At 51.4% G+C, this 26,585-nt stretch overlaps 9 protein-coding genes across 9 annotated transcripts; 5 read left to right on the forward strand and 4 right to left on the reverse strand.

The window, feature by feature from the left end:
- The first annotated feature begins 190 nt into the window (after window positions 1-190).
- BO83DRAFT_441484 (putative RecQ family helicase RecQ) lies at window positions 191-2,390 on the forward strand. The gene is made up of 4 exons (XM_025536340.1): window positions 191-306; window positions 369-487; window positions 555-589; window positions 639-2,390. Exons 1-4 carry the CDS (start codon window positions 227-229, stop codon window positions 2,028-2,030), a joined length of 1,626 nt encoding a protein of 541 aa, XP_025383090.1. The 5' UTR covers window positions 191-226; the 3' UTR covers window positions 2,031-2,390.
- Window positions 2,079-4,933, reverse strand: BO83DRAFT_382741 (KH domain-containing protein). Its single transcript, XM_025532297.1, has 9 exons — window positions 4,654-4,933; window positions 4,499-4,578; window positions 4,266-4,427; window positions 3,966-3,987; window positions 3,830-3,882; window positions 3,601-3,765; window positions 3,290-3,498; window positions 2,664-3,207; window positions 2,079-2,595 (listed from the first exon to the last, which is right to left on the reverse strand). Exons 1-9 carry the CDS (start codon window positions 4,850-4,852, stop codon window positions 2,572-2,574), a joined length of 1,458 nt encoding a protein of 485 aa, XP_025383091.1. The 5' UTR covers window positions 4,853-4,933; the 3' UTR covers window positions 2,079-2,571.
- A 641-nt stretch (window positions 4,934-5,574) lies between these two features.
- BO83DRAFT_382742 (acetolactate synthase regulatory subunit) lies at window positions 5,575-6,895 on the forward strand. The gene is made up of 2 exons (XM_025532298.1): window positions 5,575-6,475; window positions 6,548-6,895. Exons 1-2 carry the CDS (start codon window positions 5,676-5,678, stop codon window positions 6,723-6,725), a joined length of 978 nt encoding a protein of 325 aa, XP_025383092.1. The 5' UTR covers window positions 5,575-5,675; the 3' UTR covers window positions 6,726-6,895.
- Window positions 6,896-7,114: 219 nt separating this feature from the next.
- On the reverse strand, window positions 7,115-10,369 carry BO83DRAFT_371087 (uncharacterized protein; the record flags this gene model as incomplete). The annotated part of the gene is made up of 5 exons (XM_025529924.1): window positions 9,238-10,369; window positions 8,228-9,184; window positions 7,861-8,178; window positions 7,625-7,806; window positions 7,115-7,456 (listed from the first exon to the last, which is right to left on the reverse strand). Exons 1-5 carry the CDS (start codon window positions 10,055-10,057, stop codon window positions 7,115-7,117), a joined length of 2,619 nt encoding a protein of 872 aa, XP_025383093.1. The 5' UTR covers window positions 10,058-10,369.
- Window positions 10,370-11,113: 744 nt separating this feature from the next.
- Window positions 11,114-12,692, forward strand: BO83DRAFT_382744 (DUF3984 domain-containing protein). Its single transcript, XM_025532299.1, has 2 exons — window positions 11,114-11,184; window positions 11,253-12,692. Exons 1-2 carry the CDS (start codon window positions 11,179-11,181, stop codon window positions 12,522-12,524), a joined length of 1,278 nt encoding a protein of 425 aa, XP_025383094.1. The 5' UTR covers window positions 11,114-11,178; the 3' UTR covers window positions 12,525-12,692.
- Window positions 12,693-13,763: 1,071 nt separating this feature from the next.
- Window positions 13,764-15,063, reverse strand: BO83DRAFT_160958 (cut8/STS1 family protein). The gene is made up of 2 exons (XM_025526317.1): window positions 14,844-15,063; window positions 13,764-14,762 (listed from the first exon to the last, which is right to left on the reverse strand). The coding sequence occupies exons 1-2, from the start codon at window positions 14,920-14,922 to the stop codon at window positions 13,900-13,902; spliced, it is 942 nt and encodes a 313-aa protein (XP_025383095.1). The 5' UTR covers window positions 14,923-15,063; the 3' UTR covers window positions 13,764-13,899.
- Window positions 15,064-16,983: 1,920 nt separating this feature from the next.
- Window positions 16,984-20,901, reverse strand: BO83DRAFT_412037 (ATP-dependent RNA helicase MTR4). The gene is made up of 5 exons (XM_025534367.1): window positions 19,978-20,901; window positions 18,863-19,924; window positions 18,215-18,810; window positions 17,593-18,158; window positions 16,984-17,504 (listed from the first exon to the last, which is right to left on the reverse strand). The coding sequence occupies exons 1-5, from the start codon at window positions 20,834-20,836 to the stop codon at window positions 17,324-17,326; spliced, it is 3,264 nt and encodes a 1,087-aa protein (XP_025383096.1). The 5' UTR covers window positions 20,837-20,901; the 3' UTR covers window positions 16,984-17,323.
- Window positions 20,902-21,213: 312 nt separating this feature from the next.
- Window positions 21,214-21,705, forward strand: BO83DRAFT_324212 (cytochrome c oxidase VIIc family protein; the record flags this gene model as incomplete). The annotated part of the gene is made up of 2 exons (XM_025527967.1): window positions 21,214-21,391; window positions 21,458-21,705. 2 exons carry the CDS (start codon window positions 21,214-21,216, stop codon window positions 21,703-21,705), a joined length of 426 nt encoding a protein of 141 aa, XP_025383097.1.
- Window positions 21,706-21,897: 192 nt separating this feature from the next.
- BO83DRAFT_371098 (Elongator subunit IKI3) lies at window positions 21,898-26,521 on the forward strand (the record flags this gene model as incomplete). Its single annotated transcript, XM_025529925.1, has 9 exons — window positions 21,898-23,205; window positions 23,258-23,350; window positions 23,403-23,962; window positions 24,012-24,165; window positions 24,222-24,564; window positions 24,615-24,859; window positions 24,912-25,045; window positions 25,099-25,378; window positions 25,451-26,521. Exons 1-9 carry the CDS (start codon window positions 22,068-22,070, stop codon window positions 26,518-26,520), a joined length of 4,017 nt encoding a protein of 1,338 aa, XP_025383098.1. The 5' UTR covers window positions 21,898-22,067.
- Window positions 26,522-26,585: the final 64 nt, after the last annotated feature.

The raw sequence follows: 26,585 nt of genomic DNA on the forward strand, positions 1-26,585 counted from the left end.
GGATTTAAGAGTTGGGTCTAGAAATTCATTTCAAACTTGCCGATCTAAGGGTCACTAAATCAGAATCCCATCTGCCTTCCTGATTAGGATCTCTATCGATATCACGTGGCATCGCGTATCGTGCCTTCCCCGCGTCGCGTCTTCCAGCCGATGCCTCAATTCTCGATTTTGGGGAAATTTCCCAGCCTGTGCAGACATCTGTCGTGCTTCTAACGATGCTGCAGAAATGGGAAGTGGGAATCTCAAACATCGCAATGTGGATATAGACTTCTACCTCCGCCGAGTTTTCCGGAAAAAGTCCTTTCGGTATGTTCAAGCTGCCATCAGTTCCTATTAGAGTACTCGACTTAAAAGAAACTATTGTATAGACCTCTTCAGCGTGAGGTGATCACGGCGGCCATCAACGGCCATGATGTGTTCCTGCAGGCAAATACTTCATTCGGGAAAAGCCTGTGCTTTCAACTACCTGCAGTCATAAGCCATGGCGGTTGGTCCACCTGCGTCTACTACTCGAAGATCTTCATCTTTCAGATTGTGTCTGACGATTTCTTTAGTGACCGTTGTGATTAGCCCTTTGCTTGCTTTGATGGTCAGCCTGCACAATATCCACTCTGGAGCGGTACTAATATGTCGTGCAGACCGATCAAGTAAAAGCGCTTCAAGCTTTAGGGGTTGCGGTAGCAACAATCAACTCGACGACTCCGATTGCTGAGAGACGTGTGATCTTGGATGACCTACTATCAGGTCATCCGAAGACCCGGCTTCTCTACGTGACACCAGAACTCTGTCAGACAGAAGGCTTTCGACGCAATCTACAGACTATCCACCGCCAGGGAGAACTGATTCGTGTTGCCATCGACGAAGCTCATTGCATTAGTGAATGGGGCCATGACTTCCGGCCGGCGTACAAAGAATTGAGCTGGTTCAAGCAAAGTTTGACGAATCCACCGATCCCAATCAGTGCGCTTACAGCAACTGCAACGCCTCGTGTTCGGGAAGATATCATCAAACTTCTTGGCTTGGACCCTTCCAAGCTGAAGATCTTTAACACTCCTTCTGCACGTCCAAACATTCATTACGAGATAAGGTACCTCGACGATTTTGCAAGCGACCCCACAGAGCCAGAAAACTTCCAGATCCACAACCTCGTCTCATGGCTCCAGTCTGTCCAGGCCCGCAGAGAGGCCGTCAGTGGCTCTGCGCCCGCCACGCTTGCCCCGATAAGTGGGATTATTTATGTGCCTCTCAGAACCGTATCCGATAAACTAGCCCCCGCTTTATCAGCAAGCTGGCCCGGCCGTATTCACGCTGTGGCTTACCACGCTGGTTTATCCTCTGAAGACCGTACGCGTATCCAGTCCGAATGGACATCATCTAAGTCATTCCCTAAGCATGCAGATATTGAGAACAAATCACCTGAACAACCGGCATTCTACATTATCGTCGCTACTACTGCATTCGGTATGGGCATTGATAGCCCACACGTCCGCTTCGTTGTTCACTGGAGTCCGCCGCGGAGCTTCGAAGGCTTCGTTCAAGAATCCGGTCGTGCAGGTCGCGACGGTCATGCCGCCGCATCCATTGTCTACTACAACACACAAGAGCGAGATAGGATTCTTGATCGTCTGCAACGAGACATTGAGAACGCTCGCAATCGCACTGGCGCGCACATGAGCAACCAGAACAGCAAGGCACAAACCACCATTCAGAATCAGCTTGCTCGACTAGCTAGCTTTCAGAAGGTGATCAGCTACTGTGAGAATACCACACGATGCAGGCATGACCTGATCAAGGATTTCTTTGGGGATTTTGAGCTTGAGAAGATGGGTTCCCAAGTCCCTACATCGGGGATGAGAACTAATGGTTCCACTGATTCACCATGTGACTTTGCTTGTGACTTCTGCAAAGAAGGTTCTCACGCTCTTGCCCAGCGAAAGGCGAGAATGGCGCCCGAAAGCCACACAGACGACTTTGCCGACATGGACGTCCCGTGGTATATGCAAAAGATGTTCCCGGGGGTATTTTCCTGAGGTTGATCCTTAGAAGTTTGAGTATCTCTTATAGGTTTCATATATATTGCGACAAGAATTTTCAACGATACTGGGGTATAGATACTGGCCATCTTGCTGGTCGACCACTGACACGACTATTCTTGTCAAGCCAGCGTACGCGAAAGATACCAGTATTACGGTTCAATACCGTGTGGAATGATTTTTTATACCACCCCAAAGAAGAGGCGTGCACACATCCTACCAGAGCCAACGCAATGGGCAAACCAGATAATTCGCTAAGCAAAACAGCAAATTTTCTTTTAGCTTCAGAAATGAGCGCAGATTTCCGGCTTTGCTCTACAGACTTTAGCAACACAGACCAAACCTCGGTCGAATAAGAACGAAAGAACGGACTAAAGGTACAGACAGCCTAGAGGCAGCTCGGTCGTCGATGGGGCTCACTGGCAGGCAGGTATCCATTGCGCCTGCATAGAATCACCGTTTCATACTCTTGAATAAGCATAGCCTTCTTTGATTCTCTGCTTTGGGCTACTGCTATGGCAGCTTCCCAAGCATCACCTCACAGTCCTGGAGGGGGAGGGACCTAAATCGAACCAAGCAGTCAATACTTAGGCTTGGCCACACAACATTAAGTCGGCGGATTGTACTTACAGCACTATAGCTACCGCCGGGCGGAGGAGGTGGCGGAGAGCCCGATCCCGGAGGGGGAGGAGGGGGAGCCTCGCTGGCGGGAGGCGGCGGCGGCGGAGCGGGGCTCTGGGACTGTTGCTGTTGCTGTTGCTGTTGCTGCTGCTGCTGAGCAGCCGCCTGGTAGTACTGGTAGTAGGCAAGGTAATTCTGGTAACCGCCGTAGGCAGCATATGGGTCGGTTCCGTAGTATTGAGCATACTGGGCACTGTAGTCGGGAGTTCCGGTTCCCGAACCGCCAGCAGCACCTGCGGCTTGGGTCGACGGGCTGGCAGAGGTAGATGGCGAGTTCTGGTGATGGTTGCTACCATATCCGCCGCCGCCGCCACCACCACCACCACCGCCGTAACCTCCGCCGTAGTGATAGCGGTCTCCGCGCTGGCCGCCATAACCGCCGTAGCTGTGCTGGGGCGGGTTCTCCTTGAAACGCTGGTACTGTTCGCGGACGTTGGCTAGTAGATCCTCACACAGGGCCTTTGCACTCTGGACATCATTCGGGTCGGGACCACTGCAGAATGAAAGTAATAAGTATCGGTGCAAGCTGTTTCCGGTGTTGCAGGGACAGGAAGGGGTATAGGTGCGTTACGTACGCTACGTGCAGGAACATCGGCTCATCGCTTTCCCTACCAGTACTGGGCTCCATGAAACCAGATCCACGGCCTTTGATTTGAACCTTGCAGCGAGTCTTCTGCTGGATGTGCTTCACGTAGGCACCGCCCTGTCCGACGACTTGAGCGCGAAGGTTGAAGCCAGGGATCGGTTCGAGATCGACAGGGATGCGCTCCTCGGGCCATTTACGCTGTATACCATTAGCTGTCTATAGACTTCTCTCTGGGGTGTTGAATCTTGAAAGGAAGGGACGGAGAGAGTAGCTGGTGCTGGTATGGTGTGAAGGACGTACACGACCGTACTCATCGCGCTCTACTTGCTCGGGTTCGCGACGACGGAACCGGCGCTCATCAACCAGGTTGGGAAGTTCCTTTTTCATGAGATCGTCGATCAAGGCAACGGCCTTTTCGAGGCCTTCCTTGTTTGTGCTCGTTACGTGAAGATAGAGCGGGGGGTTCTGGGTGGAGGTTGCGTGTTAGTAATTTAGATAGTCTGAATCAACGGGGGAGTTGGTAACGTACCGCGGCGGTGGCCATGCTCTTATCGGGATAATAGTTTCCTCTCGTAGTGACATCTTAAAAAGAGAACAAAAATGATGAGCTTCCTTCATGTAGTCAAAAGTTTGATAATAATATGAATGTGGAATGAAAGGCGTACCGGCGCCAGTTTCTTCTTTGATCTAAATGTCACGCAGCGGAGGTCAGCAGATGCAAATGAGGGCAAGTGTTAGGATGCTATTGCAAGATGTTGACTTGGGTGAGCTTTAGCCATAACCGCAAAACGAATCATTGGAGGAAAGAAAAAGGACAGGGTAGAAGTAACAAGGCCAAAAACGAGCAAGCAAAACCAAGCAAAAAGGCGCATGGCGAACGACGGAAGCCAGCAGCTAGCTAGCTTGCGACAGGTGTTGGGCTCTGGGCCTGGGCAGGATCAGCGGATGTATATAGGAGTAATTACCATCTTCTGGGTAGAGCCTTTGGTCAGCGTGTAACGGTTGCGCAAGTCATTAATCTCAATATCCTTGATATAGTCTCCATCAGCAACGTAGATCTCTGCGTTCAACTTTCCAGATGCGTCGCCGCTGGCAGGTGAGCCGGATGTTGGTACGGGGCTTGCGGTCTAGGTAGTGGAAACCAGAGTCAGCATATTGTGTTATCCTTTGCGCTGCGACCAGCATGGGCGTTGCTTACCGAGCGGATTGGAGGGACGTCGACATGTTGAATGCCCTTCTTCGCTTGCAACTGGGCGTTGATCTTTGCCGCAGCGGCAGCTGTGTATGACTCCAACGTTAATTCTGCTGCTACACACGTTTCCTCTTGCCATTATCATCAAGGGACGAACGTACCAGCGGCGGCAGCGGGATCGGTCTTCTTCGCAGGGTCTGCGCTAGGGCTCCGAGGTTCACGACTGAGAGGGCTGCGAGCTCGAGTCGATTCGGACTGTCGCGACGAGGGAGACCGAGAGCGGCGGTCGAAGCGCGACGGGCGTCGCACTTCCGGCTCGGTCTGATCAAAACGAGAGCGTTTCGAGCGGCGATCGTCCATAGTATCGGCAATGTAGGAAGTGAGAGGTTAAGAGAAGGGAAAGGGATAAGTGACGTCTAAGGTGAAAATGAAGGGCGTGAGGCAAGGCAGCAAGGTAGGCTCCGAAAAGGCCAAGATAAACTTGCCAAAGACTTTCGCAGGCGGTGGAGTTTGGAACGATCCGCCCCGGTTTGGCCGCTAAAGAGGACTCGACTCGAGATAGTTTAGTGGCCCAGCGAAAAAGTAGCAGAAACTAAGCAAGAAATGCCCAGCCACGGGGGATGCCGAGCTGCCACGGAGCCAATAATAGGCCTAATGTTTTAAGTGTGTGTAGTAAGTAGATAGTGTGCCCGTACTGACAGTACAGGGTCCTTTGGATCCAATATTTCCTTTGGAGAGGTAGTAGGCAGGTAGATGAACACAACAAATCAATCGAACATTGCGTAAGATGCACTAAATGTATCTATAAGTTGATCAGCTACCAAGTAGTGCCCTCTAGAAACAATAGAATCGATGAAGAAACGAAGATACAAGCCCCGATCATGTGAGTTCAACAAAACCCAACTAACCCCAAAACAGCCAAGCGTGCAAACACTATCTACCGGTAGTTCAGTATGTATGGTAAGTAATAAAAGTCGTCACGGGACAAACGAAATCCTTACCGCCGAGACTGAGTCAGCGCCCCGAGGTCGGAAGGCCGCCGCGTATAAAATGCAATGCGAAGTTCCAACACCTGCGGACTTTATTCTCCGCGACCCCAGAAAAGCCCTGCGAGGATCTCCGGACTTTGTTGCCTGCCACTTTTTCCCACAAAAGTGCAGGCCTTAATCCGTCGCCGGCGATCATGGCTTTCCGGCGTCCTTTGATGCTGTCGTCGACAGCATCAACGCCTTTCCTGTCCGTTGCGAGCCGTACCTCACGCCTGGGGGCAGCCTCCCGATTCAGCACCACCACTCGGGTCTCTTCCTCCTCCAGCTCGACCTCAGCCCTCGCCTACAAGGCTCTTCATCGCCGGTCTCCCCTCCCTCTCCCCGTCAACGATGCCTCGCCTCAATGGGACGCCCCCACGGCCGTTTCGTCCATTCTCTACGAAACCCCTTCCGTCCCCACCAACCCTCCCAAGCGCCATATCCTGAACTGTCTGGTGCAGAACGAGCCCGGTGTCCTGTCCCGCGTGTCCGGTATTCTGGCCGCTCGCGGCTTCAACATTGACTCCCTCGTCGTCTGTAACACCGAAGTCGAGGATCTGTCTCGTATGACCATCGTCTTGCAGGGTCAGGACGGCGTCGTCGAGCAGGCTCGTCGTCAACTCGATGATCTCGTCCCCGTCTGGGCTGTCCTCGATTACACCGAGTCCGCTCTGGTGCAGCGCGAGCTCCTCCTCGCCAAGGTCAGCATCTTGGGTCCCGAGTTCTTCGAGGAATTGCTGCAGCACCACCGCGAAATCACCACCCCCGGTGAGCAGACGGACGGTCAGAAGGATAAGGCTGCGCAGGTTGCCAAGACCGAGTTCCACCCCCGTAATCTGCCCCATTCTCAGGCTTTGAGACACAAGCATGAGCATTTGGATGCGATTACTCGTCTCACTCATCAGTTCGGTGGAAAGGTGCTGGATATCAGTACTAACAACTGCATTGTTGAGGTGTAAGTTACCCTCGCCCCATGAGTCATACATACAATTTCCCTCCATCTCTTGATTCTGATGATATGATATAGCTCCGCCAAACCCTCCCGTATCGACTCCTTCATGAAGCTCATCGGCCCCTTCGGTGTCCTCGAATCCACCCGTACCGGTCTGATGGCTCTGCCCCGGTCTCCTCTCTTCGAGCCTAGCGAGGAGATCGAGAAGGACGCCGCTGACGTTGTTGACGCCAGCACCCTTCCCCCCGGTTAAATGTAATCGTCTCTGCGCTTTTACCTATCTATCTATTCTTATTATTATCTATATCCCGCAATGTAAAAAGCTCAACCACAATGTACTTCATCCGTTTCCTTTTGCAGAACTTAAGTTCCACCTAGTGATGTGTTGTAAATTCTCGCATTCAATGATTGACTCAATTTTCCGTTCAAAGCCAATAGTTAATACTCAATTCTGGGTTGAAAATGAGTCATCCGTATCCTAGCGAACAGTCCAGTAAACCAAGTAAGACAAAGCCTAATAACCCCAACGTCAAAACGCCTGTTCTATTATTCCTAACGCCGGTTCAGATTGGATGAGAACATCAATTAAAAGCCGCTGATGAAAACAATAACCCAAAAGCGCAAAAGAAAAGAGAAAAACTCCTAAAGTTTGACTCGCGCCTTAATCCCCTTTCCATGATAAAACACTATATCCCGATAGTGTTGAATCTGAACGCCAACCTTCGCCACGGCATCTAATCCAAGAGTGCCACCCAGCGCTTTCTTCAGCGCATCATAGCCAATACCGCCGAGGTTCAAGTCCACAGGCAATCGGGGTGTGACTGAGATACCCGGCGGCACGGGGAACGGCACCCGGTAGTCGATGGTGCCGATTTCCTCGTCGCCTTCGTAGAATGCCTGCGCATATACCGAAGTGATATCAATGGTGGTGTTGGGAAATGGTGAGGATAGTGTGAACTCGGCCGTGGATGACCAGAGGTGCATCTAGTAGCAGCACTCACGCAAGTTAGTCTTCCTCTTGTCTTGGAACGGAGCGCGCGCTCCGTGGATGAATAAATGCCTCGTCATGGTTATGGTTATGGTTATGATAACGTAATGTGTAGTGGTTTATGTGCCATGTTCTGAGACGATATCTATGAAAGTAGATAATACCGTAGCTCCTTGGATGAACCCTTTTGAGTCATCATCAGGGTCGTCCCCGGCACCCGGGGCATGAGGCACGGGTACACGAGGAATCTGGACCTCGAGCCCTAGTTTCGACAGCGCCTTCCCGAGTTTGGGTAGTCCCGGGATGGTTCCCTCATGTGTCCGTACTGTAACAGTTGTGTTATATCCTGCGACTCTGGTTAGGAATCGGAGGTGAAAAAAGAGGCTCCTCTCGAGCTTACCTGAAATATACTTGGAGAGCAGCTCCCGGCCAGCAGCGACGCCAGTCTCCCCATCCAAAACAAGTGGGCTCCATGTGAGGTCCACGGGAAGGCCATCATTGGCGCCCGGAATGATAGTAAGATCCTTTGCAGTGATGTGTCCGACTCTAGAACCATTGAACAGAAGCAGGAAATCGACAGATGGCACAGATGCTGAGTACGGTGAGGGATTGGTCACGTTGACCAAAGCCTTCACAAGAAGAGATGAGGCAGTAGTAGTTCCCAATTCTACCGATGCAATATGCGGGCTTAATTCGTCCAACGAGCCACCGTATGGGGCTACAGCCAAGTCAGTCGATAGGCCAAGTGTCAGCTAGATATAACTCACGCTTAACCACAATTTCACCCTGTGCGGGTATCTCACGAACAGCAAAAGTGCCCAGCCCCGTGGTGACTTCGGCATCTACACTGGCGGCAACATCAAGCTTAACCCGTTTCCCTTGGAAAATCAAGTCTTGAAGAACGTCGGTCAAGACATCTTCATCCCTCACTTCAAGCGGCGCTTTGTTGATCCCGAAGTCGACGTACAGCGCTGGCGAGCCATCAACGTCGTCGAGCAGAGTCGAGCTGGCAGCCTGCCATTTCCGTAAATTCAGGATTCCGAGCTTATTGCCACCGTAATACACGTCAGCAGTAGCGCGGACCCTGGGGACATCCAACTGAAGTCCCAATTCTTTCGGCAGCCCAATCAGCACCTTCACCAAGGCAGATACCGTCGGTTGTGATTCTGGAGAATCGGGTTCCGCAAAGGGATCTGGCAGGGTGAAATGCACGTCCGACATTGTGAAGTTCCTGACGAGATTGTCAAGGGCATGCCCAGTGAAACTCAGCGGCACCGTCACGCTTTTGAGAATATCTACAACCCATCCGGGAGTAGCTAGAGAAGGCGGATCCGCCCCACGGACATAGACAGTGGTTCCATCTCCATGAATATAGCTCTTGACCAGGAAATCCAGAGGGGAACTCTTCATTCCTGGACAAACTCTGGTCAGATCCTCAGAGAGACCTTGAATCATGCCGGCGACATCAACTGATGTTGGCTGGCCAGGAGTAACCGGAAACCCGCGAGTCGTAGCAGCGGCTACCCGAATCGGGGCATCACCTGGGGAGCAATTGGGGACCAGGACTTCGAACCCCAGTGGAGGAATGTTCACTGCGAACGGTGAATCAAACTGGACAGCGGCTGAGGCATCAATTGCCATTGCGCCTTGCTGTCCTGGATCTTCCGCATCATGGACGTTGAGATTCGTGATGTTAACAGTGGGCAAAGAAGGAAAGTCGCCCTCTAAGACAGAGTTAGAAACATATGCGACGATTCGGAATAATGTGACAACCAACCTTCAATAGTGAGGGAGTCAGAAAGGAACTGCTGGCCCAGGCTGAGGAATCCCGACCTGATATCAAGGCTTGCTGTTCCTCTGACCGTCAGCTTCTCGAGCTTCCCATTCAACCAATCCAATGCCACGTTGTGAATTCCCTCGAAGTCCCCAGGCACAAAGTCTGCCAGGAAATTGACATGGTTTACATGACCATTCTGAATGTTGACCTTGACGGAAGGTAGGTTGGCCGTGCCTAGAAGAACGTTCCCATACTCTGGGAGATATAGTTCGACTTCCGAGTGGCCGGATTCGGCCTCCCTTCCGATCCAAGTGACAAAACGGCCAATGTCCCGCACTGGTTTCTTGTGTACGCGCCGCGCATCGAGCACCACGTCCCCTTGTATTCGAGCTTGAAGGCCATCTGCAGTGGCTGATTCAATCGAGACATTGGTGGGCTTAAAGACCACCGCCTCCTTGGCGTATTCCTTGACGGCCGCTGGGGCGATAAAGGCGAAGATGAGGATGGCGACTACAGCAGCCACAGTAAGGAGAGCACAGAAGATCGGCCATCGTATACGTCTACGACGTTTCTTGAGCGTCTCACTGGAAGAGAGACTTCGAGGTCGGACAGACGACGGCCTCCTGGAGCCAGTCCCGCCGTATCCCAGGAGATCGTCATCGTGACGGACGAGGAGAGGGGTTGATTCAGAAGATAGCTCATACGGACCCGGCTCCGAATCTGGGGGATGGGAAGCTTTGCCAATGGACGTTGGGGAGCGATGAGGCGAGATAGGTCGTGGCTCTTGCTCTATCAGAGGCCGGCTTGCCTCCTCAGCCATGGTGGCTGGGCGCTAGGGAGCGGGGAGAAGATCGGGGTTGGGGAACGACAAAAATGGCACACTCCGAAGAGCAACTAGAGAGATGAAGACGAGTTGTGGCAAGTTGGATGGAAAGTGAGTGCTTGGCAGAGGGGAGGGGGTAATCGGAGGAAATAAATACGTAGCGGGAAGGCCAGAGAGAGAGGCAATGATGGGCTGAGGGAGGGAATGGCGTTGAAGGAGTGACAAGTTGACAGGGCAGAGTGATTGGGTACGTGGAGAGCATCCCGGCCAGTCCAGTCCAGTCCGGCTGATCGTCAACGTAAGTAAGGCTGGTCCGGGCGGTGTGGGGATGGCATTCATTCACTTTTCTCCCATCAATTAAATTATCAGGAAGTTAGTCAAGGTGAGGCAGATTCTTACTAACTCATCAAATGATTCGATGATCTGCTGGAATCGGTAAGCCCTAGATCTTGTTGCTGCCCTACTCGGAGATTTTCTGAATCATACTGGGATTATCCAGGCAACCCGATTTACTTTGGTCGAGTCCCCAACCAAATGCGGGCCAGTAAGTAGTATCACTTCGCGTCACTATAAATACTATACTGTCACGAGCTGCTTGGTAGGGGATTATATACTTATTTAATCAATGTGGATTTGAAAGTCAAATAAACTACATTCAGAGTGGAGGCCCTGGATGTTCATGATTAATCTCGATAGACTGCATAAGCCGGAGTAGTGCGGTACTAGATACTAGTCAATAACGGACAACAGATAGCAGCGACCAGTTAGATAGAATACTGGATGACGAGACACTAACGCCCTTTCCATCCAACCATGCTTTGCCTCAATTAAGCTTATAATTAGTTAACCTGTAAGCAAGAGATCAATGGATATCTTCAGGTTGTTGAAGTCAAGTCATCCGGAAGTCATGAAATTGATTGCCCGCATTTTCACATGCCATTCCGCGCACGGGCGCCCCCTTCAAGCTCCAGCCGAAGGTGGTTCGATCATCACGATCTGGGCTTAATAGCCCATTGTGCCCTCTCTCCCATCATCTTCCATCAACTTTCCCACCTCATTTGTCTTGAATACTTCCCCGCAAAAGATCTTCCGGTGACCCGTGTGGTCCTAACGCCTTCATGGATGTGAGTGAACCCTTGCCCCAGATCCACCCCCACAATCACTCACTAACTTTATCCCCATCAAACATCAGTCTTCACAATCTCAAGGCGGGTTTCGATCACGCCGTTCATATCCCGCCTTACACCATGTATCTCTATCTCCACTAAACCCTCGATTCCCCATCGACGACGACGATACCGATGCCCCAGACTACTTCTCTCCTCGCCACGAAATCCCCGGTACCCCCAGCGCAACCAGGACCTCGTATCTCTCTAGTTTCTCCGTCCCCGGAACCCCAGGCGTCCTATCCCACTCTCACTCCCGTAGCGGGTCCCGCGTTCGTCGCCATTCCCGAAGCAAGAGCTCCACTCGCATCCATTCCAGCGACACCAATCTACAATCCCGGAGCGTGGCCAGTCCACTCCATCACCAGCAGAATGAAGAGCTCCGCCGGAGCAGAACACGCTCCTCCCGGCGTCACCCCGATGCCGCCGCCCACCATCACAACCCAGACACAGAATGGATGCTCCGCGCAGGCATTGCCCTCGCATCCTCGACCCGCGAAGAAAAGGGTCAGAGCTGGCTCGTGAAACGCCAAAGCTCAACCAGCCTCGTCTCAGACAGCCATCAAATCGACCTAGACAGTCAACAGCAACCACAGCCATGGGCTTCACGGAGCAGCGCCCGTCGTTCTCAATCCGGCATATCCACACCCGCCGCCTACTCTCGTCGAGCCTCTCGCTCAGGCCCAACAAGCCGCAGATCCAGCAGACCCGACCTGGCCATGACCAGTCTCGACATAACCCGGTTTTCCAGCAGACAAGAAAACCCCACTACGACCAGCAGCAGTGGCCTTCACACCCCCATCGAAGAACAAACCCGTCACATGCTCCCCGATTTCGTGGACGAGCGCATCCGCGCCGAGATGGCAAACATAGCCGACGAAGAAGAAGATGAAGAAGAAGAAGAAGACAACCTCAGCTTCACAACCACCTCGGACTCCCACATTGCCTCCGAAGATGAAATAGACGAACAAGAATTCCAGCGTCTCACCCGCGAACGAGGCTTCGGACTAGGAAGCTGGATCGACCGAATGGTAGAATGGACCTTATTCGGTGTCGACGACTGGCCACTCTCCACAACGACAGCAACCACCGCTCCACCGGCAGTAATATCAGGAGGGGCCATCAACCACGACCCTCAATCTCTCATGCATGAGGACATCCATTCCCAAGAAACAGACACCATATCCATAGCCACAGAGTCAGACATCGCATCCATAAGCGAAGAGAAACCCGGAACTCGCGGCGGATGGGAAGATGCCGGGTGGTTGTTCAGGATTGTGAAACGGGCATTGTCATGAACGGAAAAAAGGAACACGAAACATAACAGGACTAATTTCAACACTTTACTTCCATGTTCATTGTCTATCTTATCTAACTATGGATGGATCCCTCTCTTCTTCGGGAGAATACAATCACCACTAATAGCAAGGTATATATATATCTATACATATAGGGCAACCAATAACATCATGTAAGTACTAAGCAGGCATAAGCAGGCATAAGCATTGAAGCTGCCTATGTAAATACTTACCTAAGTAAGTAAGTACAAGACAAGGGTCAGTTACTACATGTTGACTTCATCATTTCTTGATTTCTCATCCTGCACGACGCTCTGCGAACACGTAAGTGCATACGTAGACCCCCATGCTGACATGGCCAGTTAGTTTCGGCATTCGTGGTTAGCGTACCGGCGGGTTGATACGTTGATAGCCGTGTACTAGTAATCACGTAGTTGGGGAGGGTTGTCTACGGTGTCTGTTTCATTGAAAGTTGCTTTTGAGTTTTCACTACTATGGGATGAATACTTAGTACTACCGGTTGTAAGTGTTGGCGATGGAGTGGGCCTGATCTTAAGGGAGTTACTGGTTAGGCAAGATATATATCTGCAGTGCGAGGTGGGTTTCCTAATTGTGGAACATTAGCAGGAGGATGAATGATCATAGCACAAGGATGTAACGAGAGTATCAGTTAGTTGATAACCCGAGACGGCTCGGGAGGGTTGGTTCTCGTGGTATTGTGACTATCTGGACAATGATGCTCCCTTTTTCTTATGCTTTACTGACATGTAGTGTAACCCGTCCCACCAAATGAAAGAGGCCGCCCAAAACCCGAAGAATATACCTGACACCAGTGATATTAAGGGGAAAATAGTAAAGGGTATACAAGATGGGGAAAAAACAAGGAAAATGCAGCTAGGCTGAAAGAATGAAGCGGTTTTTTTTTCCACGGCGGTTCGAGTATATATCGCCGAGACAGAAGAAGAACACATGAAGTGGAAGGAAATGATGATAGAAAGGAATGAAAGAATGTACCATGCTCGGCTGTGATAATGCAGGATCATGGTGCAATTTTGGGACGAAATGAAGGATCCTGGGCCTTGATCTGACAATCTAGAAATCATGGGTTTGGTGTCCAGAGATATGACACAGAAGGGGAAATAGGAAAATAAAACGGAAAAGAATATGTTTGCTTGCACACAGTAAAACGCCAAGCTGACCCTCAACTCTAGTTCATGCAGTAGGTAGTCGTGATCGTATCATACGTGGACGTGCACGGTCGAGGATTCGGACAGAGCCCTGAAGATTTGTAGGGCGGGAGAGAGTGTCGCGAAATTGATGTGATGGTTGGAAATGAGGATAAAGGCGGATTGCGGTTGTCGATGGTTGACCGGGTTCACCATGGCCCAACCTTGACGGGGGTACCGAGCCCGTATGTGCCCGACAGGAGTTGCTCCCGGATGGACCCAAGGTCATTGCCGCCTGGGCTTCCATAACCTTGGGCATCCGGTCTGTGCATCCATCCTAAACTGGAAGCCAGCTCGTTGACGGCTGCCTGCAGTTTACCGCCCGAGTTGTGATTGTGCTTCGCCAACTTCTGATCCCAACCACCGTACTGTAACTGAATTCCCCCTCCACGCTTAGCTGCTTCCCGAATCACCAAAATCCAAGCCTTGCAGATCTCGTCGTATGCGGAATCCCGCTCGAGGTTGTTCTGTGGTGTACTCCAACGGGGCAATGCGTGAATTATGTCGGTCGCACCATCCAGGTAACTCAAAGAAACAGACGACTGCGTCTCGTGAGGCGGTAAGAAGTGTGGAGTGAAGTCGCTCAAAGCATCTAGAAGATTTCCCAGTGGTTGTCGGACACGATTGTATGCATAATCTGATTCGGAGTTGCCACCGAGTGGGAACGACGACTGAAGGGCGGATTCGTAATGTCGCAGGACTTGAAGGGCAGATGCCACACTGGGTCGAGGTGCTGTGTGGACTACTTCATCAACCAAACCTGGATGACGCTCACACACAGTGCGGAGGATGCCCCGAAGAGCGTCTGTGTCCAAGGTCTCCAGCAGTCGGGGGAGAGCGAGAGGCCGTCCGCTGACATTTGGACGAGCACGCTTGATGTTTCGGTTTACTGGGAGGGTTCTCGGAGTCAAGGCGGGAGAGTTGGTAGGTGACGCTGACATTCGACCATCGTTATCATTCTCATCGTCGGCTTTCCGTTTGCGGTTGTTGGGAGTGTGAATGGGAGTAGACACTGATATCAGTCAGTCATCAAAGGTCATATAACAAGGGAGTCATCATCGAATGCACTGGAGGAAGATGGGGTAAGACTTACTTGGACGGGAGGGAGAAGGACGGGAGTATTCGTAAAAGTGATGAGGAGGCACAGGTGGTGTAGCCACCAAGCTGTTCATGATGACCACAAACAGCTGGATGGCAAAGGGAGAGAGAGGGGAGGGAGAGAGGTAGCGAGAGATGACGGGGGGGAAAGCAGAGATGGAGGGACCAAAGGTCAGCCAGGAGCACGAGGGAAAATATCAAAGGGAGGAAGGATAAGGAAAGCGAACAAGCAAGGGAAAGACGGAGTGCAGGATGGAGGATGAAGGGGAGACTTTCTGAAGTGGTGGGGAAAGAGAGAGAAAGACTGAGCGAGAAGCGGTGGACAGGCGGGTTGCGGGAGGCAACGCGGGCCTGAGATGCATTTCCCGCGGATCCATGACTCTGACTTGAAAGTCTGTGACTGCTCTTTCTCCTTTACCCTTTACCCTTTACCCACTTGCCTCAATGTGATCCACCCATTTCCACCTTGGAATCCTACCCTCTTCCTCCCTCCTGATTTGTGGCAAAAAAAACCATATTATCCCAGGCTCTGCGCCTGCTGCATCTAACATGGCCCTGCTCTGCACCACTTACAGCTCCCCAAGGTCCGCATGACCCCAACTCATCAAGCGTCAACTCTAAAACCATCCGATAAACGGAGCATCTTGTCAATGACTGAAACAGTCAACCGGACTGTTCCACCGCGTGGCCGTCTTGGGATACGGGACCAACCATTTATCAATATCCCCTGATGCTACCATCATTTCCATATTTTCATATTTGCTCATCCAAGCTCGCAATATCCTTTCAACATGCTGTGCTTCTCGAAAAAGGTTACATGCTAACCCTGTGACGCTGTTGTGACTATGTCTACGTCTGCAGCTCCAAATTTCTGCCACCCCGGATTAACATTCATCTGCACTACTTACCCCAGAGCAGGAATGATCCTCAAGCTGTAACCTGGTCAACCTTGCAGATAACGAACCCTGGGGGTCTTGGTTTAGTGGAACATTGAACTAACGTTGTCCAGCTACCCTGGCATCCGGAACTGGGTCTTATCAACACTGTTCGGGTTTAGTTCTGCTGCCTCCTTAGTCTGCATATATGTCTATACGTCATTGGAACTAAGTCAACGCCTGGCTAAAAGATTAGTCCAACTACGAACTCATATACTGAACCCAGAAAATCCCGGGGCGGGCTTACGGTCCAACGCCATGACATTTCCTAGTAACTTCCAGCGAAACGCCTCATTCGCGGTAATCAGCAATGAGATTGCGCTCATCTGAAACATATTTCCGTTGAACACAGCATCATGGTAACCTCGCCGTATTCCAGACACTCTCATTGAACTATCCCCAAGCCACTCGGTCGACAAGTAGGCGATGGCCAGTCTGACACTTGCTCTTGTCTGGACTATTGTTTGGGGCTATCTTCCAACCATCTGAGACTGTGTCAGGTCGTAGCAGGTCCAAGAAAATTCCGATGGCTTACTGCTGCAAACGACAACCCCGAAAGCATAGACACCTGGCTCTGGACTATCTGACATATGACCAACCATTTGTAGAATTGTATCACTTAGTATACTCTCAATATGACAATAAAGAATGAGACCGAACCTCACAATAGCACAGCCAATCTCAAAAGAAACACAAGAAAACAATATTGCGCCTCCACCCAATGCGCATAATAAACACGCATATTAGCACCAACCTTCCCTACTATTATCACACGATTGAGGACGAAGTAAAGCCTCCAATCAACCAACCCATAGTCCCAATAAAACCAAGCCAACGCCCAGCAGTGTCAAGCACCGACAACCATGATCCAAGCACAAAGAAAACATACATACACTGCAACATCAACAAATCTTACTATTTCCCCAGTCGTTCGTATCACAAATACAGACCGGGGGTAAGATTACCGGTCGTTGGCTTCATTTTAAATGAACAGTGTCTGAGTCTGAGAGTGTCATTGGGGTGCCTAAACACCATTCCCCTCACATATATGCACATGGAGCAGCAACGGAGCCGCGATTTCTGGGAACGGGGTTGCGTTTGAAGACGAATAAAATGTGTTCCAGATAGAAGGTAACACTGTGTGGCACGGGTACTACTGGGTACTAGTCAAGATAGATGGAAGTGGATGATGATGATGGTATGAAGCATAATGATACTGTCGCTTCTTGATGTAGTCTTAGAAATATTGTTGTGTACATCTGATGGGCTCAGGTAACAGAAAGCGAGTAGGAAAAGTAAGATGAAAAAGGGAATGAGATATCTCATTTACAGAGAGTAAGAAAAAAAGAAAAACGAACAACAAAGCCAAATCCTTTTTGGGAAGCCTGACGCCAGAAAAATGCGACCACCCAGACATACCGCGCAAACCATCCTTTACAACAGAGGTGATGATGATAATGATAAATGAGGAGGACAAAACTGACCCAAGGGCAAAGATAGATAGATACAAGAACTACTAATGGTAGGTAGCAGCAGTACCTTAGAGATACAAGGACTGGGCAGCGACAATGTCCCTGCGCACCTTGGTCAAGGCTGTCTCGAATTTACCCTCCAAATCTTCGCTTCCCATGACCTTGGCTGCCTGCGCCATCTGTCGGAGACACTCTTCCAATCGGCGGAAGACGCGAATCAGACTGCCTTCGTAGACGTCGGTCATTTTGCTGCATTAGGGAGAAAAAGAACCAGTCAGCAATCTAATACTACCACGGCAAAGAAAAATGGCCGCGAATGGTGGACATTAAAACTTACCAGATGTCAGCAAAAGACTTGCCGTTCGCCCATTCGAAGATGACCTCCATCAACTCCCAGTGGAAACCTTGCACGTATTCCTCCTCGTTGACCGCCAACTTGGACTCCTGGGAGACCTTGGCGACGATCCGAGCTTGCGCTTGGATCTCCCTGAGGGGCTTCGCGAGGTCTTCCCGTGTCAGAGCAGGGGTCTCCTTGGTCTTCTCTTCAAAGACGAAGACGCTCAGGGCAGATGCCACTTGCTCCGGCGTAAGGTTATTGAAGAAACCGTTGAAGAGAAGTTCACTGAGCATCAACTCGTCACCTGTACTAATTTCACAGGCAACGCGCGCCTTCAATTGTACAACTTCGGCCTCATTGATAAATCCGAATCGACGCAGCACACGCTTACGGCATTTCAATTCTTCGAGTTGCATGATTGCCATAGCATCCGAGATCTTCTTCTTGGTCTCCTTGATCTTGTTTCCCAAATCCACCTTCTCAGAGTACTGATTGTATAGTTCGGGTAAACGTGGCGACTCGTGCAGGGGATTGGAGAGAAGACGGGACTCCAGAACCTCGATTTTCTACAACGCCAATTAGCCAACAGTGTCACTTCTTTTGTGAAGTACTGGATACTTACCCTAAGCGTCTTTTTGAACTCGTCATCCTTAATACCCATGTTCTCAATAGGATCAAGAGTGGCAATGCCATCCGGGAAGCGCTTCTTCACTTCCTCCAGGGTGTTCTTCAGGTTGTTCCGTGTGTCATTTGGCTTCAAGTCTTTGGGAAGACGGAGGCAGACATGCGCAATGCTCTGGATACAGCTGAGAACAACTGGCACGACCTCCATGCGGGATTTTTCATCCTCCTTGGGTGGTCTGACGCCAGCTGGTAGGTCCTCGAATGATTTGGTGCCCACGGAATCTCCGTCGGCAATGTTGAGGAGCACATCAACCACATGTTTCTGATGATCATTGTACTCTTCAGTCGCATTCTTCGGTGGCTTGCGATGCTTCCAATTGACAACGATACCCCACCCAAACTCCATGTCCTTGTGCTTAATCTGAACCAAGCGCCCGGGCGTCATGTATGACAGGCAATGCTCGGGATGGCTCATCACTGCTTGGACATCATCGCCGAATTTGCGGAGCTGTTTACGCAGATCGTAGTACTCGCGGATGGTTCCTTCGTCGGGAATGTTGAGATTGGCACGCTTCTCCTCCATCTCCGTAAGTTCTATAGCACAATTAGCAAGCGACATGCGATAAAGCTGGGTGTAAGGACGCACGTTTCTCAAGCTCTGCGACACCGGCGGTGTTCTGGAATTGGTAGAAACACTTTTCCAACATGAACTCAGGTGAGATGCCTTCTACACGCATGAGGTTGAGAATCATGTTGTAACCCAAATGGAAAGCCGAATTAAGTCGATCCTGTTCACCACGAACAATTTCCTTCGCCACGGCGGGGTCCATCTCCTCACCGACCATCATGATAACGATACCGCGATCATCAAGACCTCTTCGACCAGCACGGCCAGACATCTGGATAAACTCTGAAGGTGTGACCCAACGCTGGCTGAAGCCGTCGAATTTTCGAACGCTTGTGAAGACGACAGTTCTCGCAGGCATGTTAAGACCGATGGAGAACGTCTCAGTGGCGAAGAGTACCTTGATCAGACCTTCCTGGAAAAGAATCTCAATCGTCTCCTTGAGGATAGGGAGCAGACCAGAGTGATGGACGCCAATACCCCTGCGAAGAAGAGGCAAGATGTTCTGGATCTGGGGCAATTCCCTGTCCTCCTCGGACAACATTTCGATCGCGCTGTCAAAGACCTTCTGAACCATCTCTTTCTCAGAATCGTCGTTGAAGGCTAAGTTCTTCATTTGCAGAGCACAGCTCTCACATTCGCGCTTGCTGAAACTGAATACAATGACAGGGTTCAGGTTCTTGAGCATGACCATCTTCACAATCTTGAAAATGTCGCTCTTTTCCTGGGTGCCACCCTTGTTCAACCTCTTGTCCTTGCCCTTTCCTTTCCGCTTGGCCATCGCATCTGACGGGTCGTCACCCCTCTTGTCGGCGATACTGCTCATGGCCTTCTGGAAATTCTCCTCACGGAATACTCCCTTCTCATCCACAACCAGATGCATACCTTCCGATCCATTGGGGAAGAAGTAGTGTTGTAGTGGCGTCGGCCGGAAATCGGTATAGACGACGTGGCAGGGTTGGTTGTGCATCTTCGTTACCCATTCGGCGAATTGCATAGCGTTAGGGATGGTGGCAGACAAGAATACATATCGAACCTTGTCGGGCAACAAGATGATGGTTTCCTCCCAGACAACACCTCTGACTATAGCGTAAATCAGTATCCAGTAAACTAAGGCGGAGATCGATTAGACATACTCGCATCACGCATATAGTGGATTTCATCGAAAATGACCCAGGCAACTTCGCGCATAATCTCAGAACCCCGGTAGAGCATGGACCGCAAAATCTCAGTGGTCATGACCAGGCAAGTGGCTGTTGGGTTGATGGTAACATCTCCAGTCATCAAGCCCGCATCTCCAAATTCCTCGGCAAACTCTCGGTACTTCTGGTTACTCAAAGCCTTGATTGGACTCGTATAGATAACTCTCTGGTTGTTCTTCAAACATTGCGCAATGGCGTACTCGGCGACCACGGTTTTTCCGGCACTAGTATGAGCTGAAACCAAGACACTTTCTTCTCTCTGGATCGATGCAATCGCGACTTGCTGGAAAGGATCCAAAGTGAATGGCCACACTCTGGCTGGGGTCTCCGGCGGCTTGTGTTCGGAAATGGGCACGTATGGGTACTTCGGCGGGATGGCGACCTGATGCCGCACCTGGTGGGACAACTTGACAGAGGTAGAATCGTTGACGCCTTGAAGGCCTGCCGATCCCGCGACTTCGCGCTCCTGCTCCGTCTCAAATGAGTCCGCTACCACAGGCTCCGGTTCCTTCTCGAGGCGCGGGCGTTTCGCATCCGGTTGTTCATTGTTGTCGGCGGCGGGGCTTTCTTCGTCCTCCTTCGCTTCTTCGACTTCTTCTTCGACGGCAGGCGCATCCGTGATCTCAATATCCTCAGGGGTTTCCGTAGGGTTTTCCGTAGCAGCACCGTCCTCCTTCACGTCGCCATTGACCTGTCGCTTCTTGCTCTTGTCTTTCTTCGCTCGCTTGGGAGCTCCGTCCGCAGGCCTAACGGCCTGAGGCTGGTCCTCGAAGACGTCGAAAAGCTCATCCATCGTCGACAGTCTGCCACAAAGGACGCGGGAACGCAAACTGGCCTGGACGGGTGGTTGACGTTCTGGACCGTCTCACAGAAGAGCGATCGCACCGAGAAATTTCAATGAACCCGTGAAGGGAAGCCGCGTGTGATTGGCCCAGACCTCGCAAGGCGGTGAATGGCTGCCGGCGAAACTTGCCGTTCGGAACAGTAAATCACGTGAGCGGACAGCCGGGGAGCAGCCGGGAGTATCGTTCCACTCGACTTGCTCGCACCTCCGCCCGTTGATATCAGTAGGATTGTCTCGACCGTCGTGCTTCTCTGCCTCATTCAAAGTGGGTGAAACCCATTGTCCTCCATATCCCATCCAGTCAATTGCCTCTAACCCAGCTCAAGATGTACGCTGCTACCGCCCTCCGCGCCAGAATGGCCACCTCCTTCGTTGCCCGTCGTGGCTTTTCCACCACCCGCGCTCAGCTCGGTAGCCCTTACCACTACGCCGAGGGCCCTCGCTCCAACATTCCCTTCAACCCCCTGACCAAGTACTTCTTCTGGAGATACTGGGCTTTCATGGGTATGTGGCCCGATTGGTTGCTGTGATCGTTGCGACTCGGACGTCTTGCTGACTTGCTTACTCTAGTCACCGGTTTCGGTGCCCCCTTCGCCATTGCTGGTATGTTACCATTCGTCCTGCGGCAGTTTACGTTCGTCTATCTAACATATTCATTCCTACAGTCTGGCAGACCTACAAGACCCGCTAAACGCTCTCTCGTGCTGTATTTCCACATGCAATGGCATTGTTGGGCATTGGCGGCTGGTCGAAAATGTATCCTACGTTGGAAGCGCTCGGAATTTGTGTATAAAGCTAGAGAATTTATTATGCTCTGATTCAGGAAATTCCCGGGGTAAAATTCACGCCAAAAACATTTGTAGTTGGGGGACGAAGCGCGGTGTGGTGGTGGTTGTCTGATGCCTTATTAGAATATGGATGAAGTCATTGGTCGATTTTTTGTCAGTAGGAAAATTAAAATCTTTGGCTCGGCTTCTGATATGATATTGTTCGCAATTCCGTGGGCGACGCGCGTGAAGGAAAATAAAACCTACGCTTGCAAAATCTAATACTTAACTCTATGAGAGTAAATTTCCTCTAGATATTATTTTTGCATTTTTCCTTTTCCCCGTTCGTTCTTTTTCCCCAGTGAAGCTTCCGTCGATTCATGGCGGCGGGGTAGAACACGACTCTTCAAAAGATGCGCAACCTCAAAATCGTGCGCCTCGCCGAGGTGCAGCTCCAGAATGAGCTTCCTTTGACAGCAACAGCTTGGGATACAGCTTCAGATGCTGTCGTTTGCACATTTGGACCTTCTGCGTCCCAGCCAGTCATAGAGCTCCGCAGAAAGCGTCAAGACGCCTATTTTTCGGACCCCGTAGGGGCGGATGCATTTGAAATAATCGCATCCTGGGATGCGCCATGCCCACTTCCAGATCTGGAATGCGACCGGGTGCTCTCCCTGCACTACTTTGCTGACAATCTCACTGCCTGCCTGGTGCTGGAAGGAGGCGACATCGTCATTGTTCGTGAAGAACCCCTTCCCGGCGAGGACAAGATTGAGATTGTGGGTACTGTTGATGTTGGTATCACAGCTGCTGCATGGTCCCCCGATGAGGAGCTCCTGGCCTTGACTACGAGAGCCAATACATTCCTTTACATGACGAGAGAATTCGAAAATGTTGCCGAAATTACTTTCACGCAGGAGGACCTCCGCGCCTCCCAACATGTCTCTGTGGGCTGGGGAAAGCGCGAGACCCAATTCCAGGGTAAGCGTGCTAAGGCCCTTCGTGATCCTACTGTCCCCGAGAAGGTGGACGAGGGTAAGTTGAGCGGTAGTGATGATGGAAAGACGACCATTAGCTGGCGTGGTGATGGTGCATACGTCGCCGTGAACAGCATCGAAGCTGGCATTCGACGTGCGATCCGGGTTTACTCGAGAGAGGGAACCTTGGATAGCATCAGTGAGCCAGTGGATGGACTGGAAGGTGCCCTCAGCTGGAGGCCTTCTGGCAACCTTATCGCCGGTATCCAGCGCCGCGAAGATAGAATCGACGTGGTCTTCTTTGAAAGGAACGGCTTGCGCCATGGAGAATTCACTCTCCGCCTGACGGAGGAAGAACGGTCGACATGGGCTTCGAATATTCAACTGAGCTGGAACGTCGACTCCACGGTGCTTGCGGTGCAATTACACGACAGAATCCAGTTCTGGACAACCGGCAACTACCACTACTACCTCAAGCAAGAGATTTCAATTGGAGTGAACGCCGAATATCCGTATCCGTTCTCCTTGAAATGGCATCAGGAGAAGGCTCTACGATTTATTGCTGGGGCTTCAGGTGATTATTAAGTTGTAATATCTTCTATGATATATTCTCTAATATGTTACAGGATCGATGTTGGATGTGGACTTCGTTTTCGACGTATCCCAGGGATCCACTACCAGCCCTGATGATGTTGGTGCAGTTGCTGTTATCGACGGCAGTAAGTCCCTCCACCATACATGATTGATCGGATGTATTCTGACGGGCGAAAGAAATCCTCAAATTGACTCCGTTGAGGCTGGCGGGAGTTCCTCCTCCCATGGCTCACAATGAGCTAACACTAGACTCGAACATTGTTGATGTGGCATTCAGCAAGTCGGGGACGCGCATGGCTGTTCTTATGAAGGATCGGTTTTCTATCTTCCTCTGGTCTCTTAAAACGAGACCTGTTCCGTCCCCAATCCTCGAGTCGAGTTATCCGTTGTCGGATGCGCCTGATAGCCGGCCTCGACAGATTGCCTTTGTAAACGAACATGAAGTTTACATTCTCAAGAACGATGGCCCGAACAACATTCAAATTGAACGCACTGCTTTGGAGACACGCACGACTCAGGTTGCTTATCAGGCAGCGGATTCGGAGCAAATACTCTTAATGTTCACCTCCCTCGGACACGAAGCCCTGTGGTTCTCTCACGTTAAGGCGCCTAACCTGCCGGTCACCTACTCCTATGTTTCCATGCCTTCCTCCGAGGAGTTCCAGATTCTACCTTGGCCTGAAAGCCCAACAGTTGATACACACTGGGCTAAGGCTGCACAGATTTCTGAGGACGAGGTAAGCCCTTCTCAGGACTTAGAATACTTTCATAGCTAACTTCTTGAAGCACGTTCTGGTCTCCATGACCAGGTCCGGGGCCTTGTATGCCAACAAGCGACTCCTTGCGAAGAATTGCACTTCCTTCCTTGTAACGCAGGCCCATATCCTGTTTACAACTTCTCTTCACCTGATCAAATTTGTGCACTTGACTACAGTGGAAGGTGAGAATATCGACAATTAATCAGCCATATTAACATCAGCTAATCTAATTATCTAGATATGGACATTCCTCCGGACACCCCTGAGACAGATGAACGATGCAGAAGCATTGAACGTGGCGGACGTCTAGTGACTGTGATGCCCACAACCTTTGCTGTTATCCTGCAGATGCCCCGTGGAAACCTCGAAACCATCTATCCCAGAGCTCTCGTTCTGGCCGGTATCAGAAACTTCATTGACCGCAAGAACTATCGGGCTGCATTCTTGACCTGCCGTAGTCAGATGGTGGATATGAATATCATTCACGACTATGCTCCGGAGCAGTTCATGGAGAACATCCAATTGTTTGTGGATCAAGTAAAGAAGATTGACTTCATTGATGAGTTTATCTCCCGTCTTAGGTATGCAAAACACCTTGTCCTTCAAGGCATACTGGCTGATTACTTTCCAGTGAGGAGGATGTTTCCCAGACTCTCTACAAAGACACCTTGAAAACGCCCAAGGCAGACAACGCGCCGACCGGAATTGTTGCAGCAGCACCAAACAAGGGCAGCAAAGTCAACAAAATCTGCGACGCCTTCTTGTCTACTTTGGAGAAGCGCATTGACACCAACCTGCACAACCTGATCACTGCGCATGTCTGCAAGTCGCCACCAGATCTTGAGTCCGGTCTGCAGTTGGTTGCACGCTTGAGGGGTTCGTACTCCAGACTCCTAATTTTCCTACTCAATACTTACCTCTCCTGCAGAACAATCGCCCGAACAGGCAGACGACGCAATCGAGCACATGTGCTTCTTGACGGATGCTAACCAGTTGTACGATAACGCGCTGGGGCTCTACGACCTGGAGCTCACACTGCTCGTCGCCCAGCAAGCCCAACGGGTAAGCAAGCATCTGTATCCCAACCCTCACAGCATACTGATCAACTGCACCAGGATCCCCGCGAGTACCTACCATTCCTGCGCAAGCTGCAGCAGCAACCCGAACTTCGCCGCTACTTTGAGATCGACAACTACCTGGGCCGGACATCCAAGGCGATCAAGCATCTGCACGCTCTGAACGCCCACGATGAACTCCGCGCCTACACAATCAAGCACGTCCTCTACAAGGACGCCATCGACCTCTACAAGTACCAGGCTGAGCAACTGCGCGAGATGACCCACCTCTACGCAGACTACCTCTTCGACCGGTCCAAGTATAAGGAAGCAGGCATCGGTACGTACCCAACAACCACCCCTTACCCCCAATCCCTACCCACCAAACTAACCACATCCTCCTCCCATCTAGCCTACGAATCCCTCGAGCTCTACACCGACGCCTACAAGAGCTACCACCTCGCCCACCTCTGGCGCGAATCCCTCTACTGCGCAATGCTCGTGCCCCTCACATCCACGGAGCTAACCGCACACGCCACTGCCCTGATAAGTACCCTAGTCGAAGAATCCAAAGACTACACCTCAGCGGCAACTATCCATGCGGACCATCTGCACGACATCCCCGCGGCATCGCGTCTCCTCTGCCGAGCTTCCAAGTTCTCCGAGGCAACGCGCCTCCTCACCCTGCACAACCAATCGGCCCTAATCCCCGAGATAGTCGACAGCGGTCTCGCCGACTCAATGGGCAGCATGACGGACCTGCTCGCGGACTTCCGCTCGCAACTCAACGCCCAAGTGCCCCGGATCCGCGAACTGCGCATCCGCCGCGCCACCGACCCGCTGGCCTACTTCGGCGGCGACCCTACCCTGGGCGACGGTGTCGCGGGGGTGGATATCCCCGACAATGTGTCGTTGGCGCCTACTGACGCTTCTACGTTGGCGGGCCGGTCCATGTTCACGCGGTATACGGGCAACACGGGAAAGACAGGGAAGACGAGCTCGTCGCGGCATACGTCGAAGACGCGGAGGAAGGAGGAGAGGAAGCGTGCGCGTGGTAAGAAGGGGACTGTGTATGAGGAGGAGTATCTGGTTAATAGTGTGAGACGGTTGTTGGAGAGGGCGAATTCGACGGTCAGTGAGGTGGAGGCACTGGTTGATGCGTTGTTGAGGAGAGGGATGAGGGAGCGGGCGGTGGCGGTGGAGAAGGCGATGGGTGAGGTGTTGAAGTTGTGTAAGGAGAGTCGGGAGGAGGTGTTTGGGGCTTTGGTTGCTGAGGCTGTGGGTGGTGCTGATGGGGAAGGTGCTGGTGATGCTGGAGAGGGAGAGAATGGGGCTGGAGCTGCATTTGGGGAGGATGGAGTGCCTCATGCTACTGGGGGGCAGAGTGTGTTTTGGGATAGTGTTACGGCTACGGCGAATGTTGGGAAGGGGAGGGAGGTGCCGGCGGTTAAGGAGATTAAGTTGTCGGCTTTGTTGAACTGAGGGGGAATCTCTCTAGGTATTATTGCATCTGTTAACGTTCTTGTTCTTAGGTTTCATCAAAAAGT

The sequence above is a fragment of the Aspergillus eucalypticola genome (assembly GCF_003184535.1).
Source record: "Aspergillus eucalypticola CBS 122712 chromosome Unknown BO83scaffold_37, whole genome shotgun sequence".
Taxonomy (NCBI): Eukaryota; Fungi; Ascomycota; class Eurotiomycetes; order Eurotiales; family Aspergillaceae; genus Aspergillus; species Aspergillus eucalypticola.

Excerpts from the sequence above, each read along its gene's own strand:
- BO83DRAFT_441484 (XM_025536340.1), top strand. The coding sequence starts at position 227 with ATGGGAAGTGGGAATCTCAAACATCGCAATGTGGATATAGACTTCTAC. Across the intron at positions 307-368 it reads TTCCGGAAAAAGTCCTTTCG|ACCTCTTCAGCGTGAGGTGA; the intron begins GTATGTTCAAGC and ends ACTATTGTATAG. Across the intron at positions 590-638 it reads GCCCTTTGCTTGCTTTGATG|ACCGATCAAGTAAAAGCGCT; the intron begins GTCAGCCTGCAC and ends TATGTCGTGCAG.
- BO83DRAFT_382741 (XM_025532297.1), bottom strand. The coding sequence starts at position 4,852 with ATGGACGATCGCCGCTCGAAACGCTCTCGTTTTGATCAGACCGAGCCG. Across the intron at positions 3,766-3,829 it reads AGAGCATGGCCACCGCCGCG|AACCCCCCGCTCTATCTTCA; the intron begins GTACGTTACCAA and ends ACCTCCACCCAG. Across the intron at positions 2,596-2,663 it reads CCGGCGGTAGCTATAGTGCT|GTCCCTCCCCCTCCAGGACT; the intron begins GTAAGTACAATC and ends GGTTCGATTTAG.
- BO83DRAFT_382742 (XM_025532298.1), top strand. The coding sequence starts at position 5,676 with ATGGCTTTCCGGCGTCCTTTGATGCTGTCGTCGACAGCATCAACGCCT. Across the intron at positions 6,476-6,547 it reads AACAACTGCATTGTTGAGGT|CTCCGCCAAACCCTCCCGTA; the intron begins GTAAGTTACCCT and ends GATATGATATAG.
- BO83DRAFT_160958 (XM_025526317.1), bottom strand. The coding sequence starts at position 14,922 with ATGAACAGCTTGGTGGCTACACCACCTGTGCCTCCTCATCACTTTTAC. Across the intron at positions 14,763-14,843 it reads TCCTTCTCCCTCCCGTCCAA|TGTCTACTCCCATTCACACT; the intron begins GTAAGTCTTACC and ends GACTGATATCAG.
- BO83DRAFT_412037 (XM_025534367.1), bottom strand. The coding sequence starts at position 20,836 with ATGGATGAGCTTTTCGACGTCTTCGAGGACCAGCCTCAGGCCGTTAGG. Across the intron at positions 19,925-19,977 it reads CCACTATATGCGTGATGCGA|TCAGAGGTGTTGTCTGGGAG; the intron begins GTATGTCTAATC and ends TTTACGCTATAG. Across the intron at positions 17,505-17,592 it reads AAGTCTTTTGCTGACATCTG|CAAAATGACCGACGTCTACG; the intron begins GTAAGTTTTAAT and ends TCCCTAATGCAG.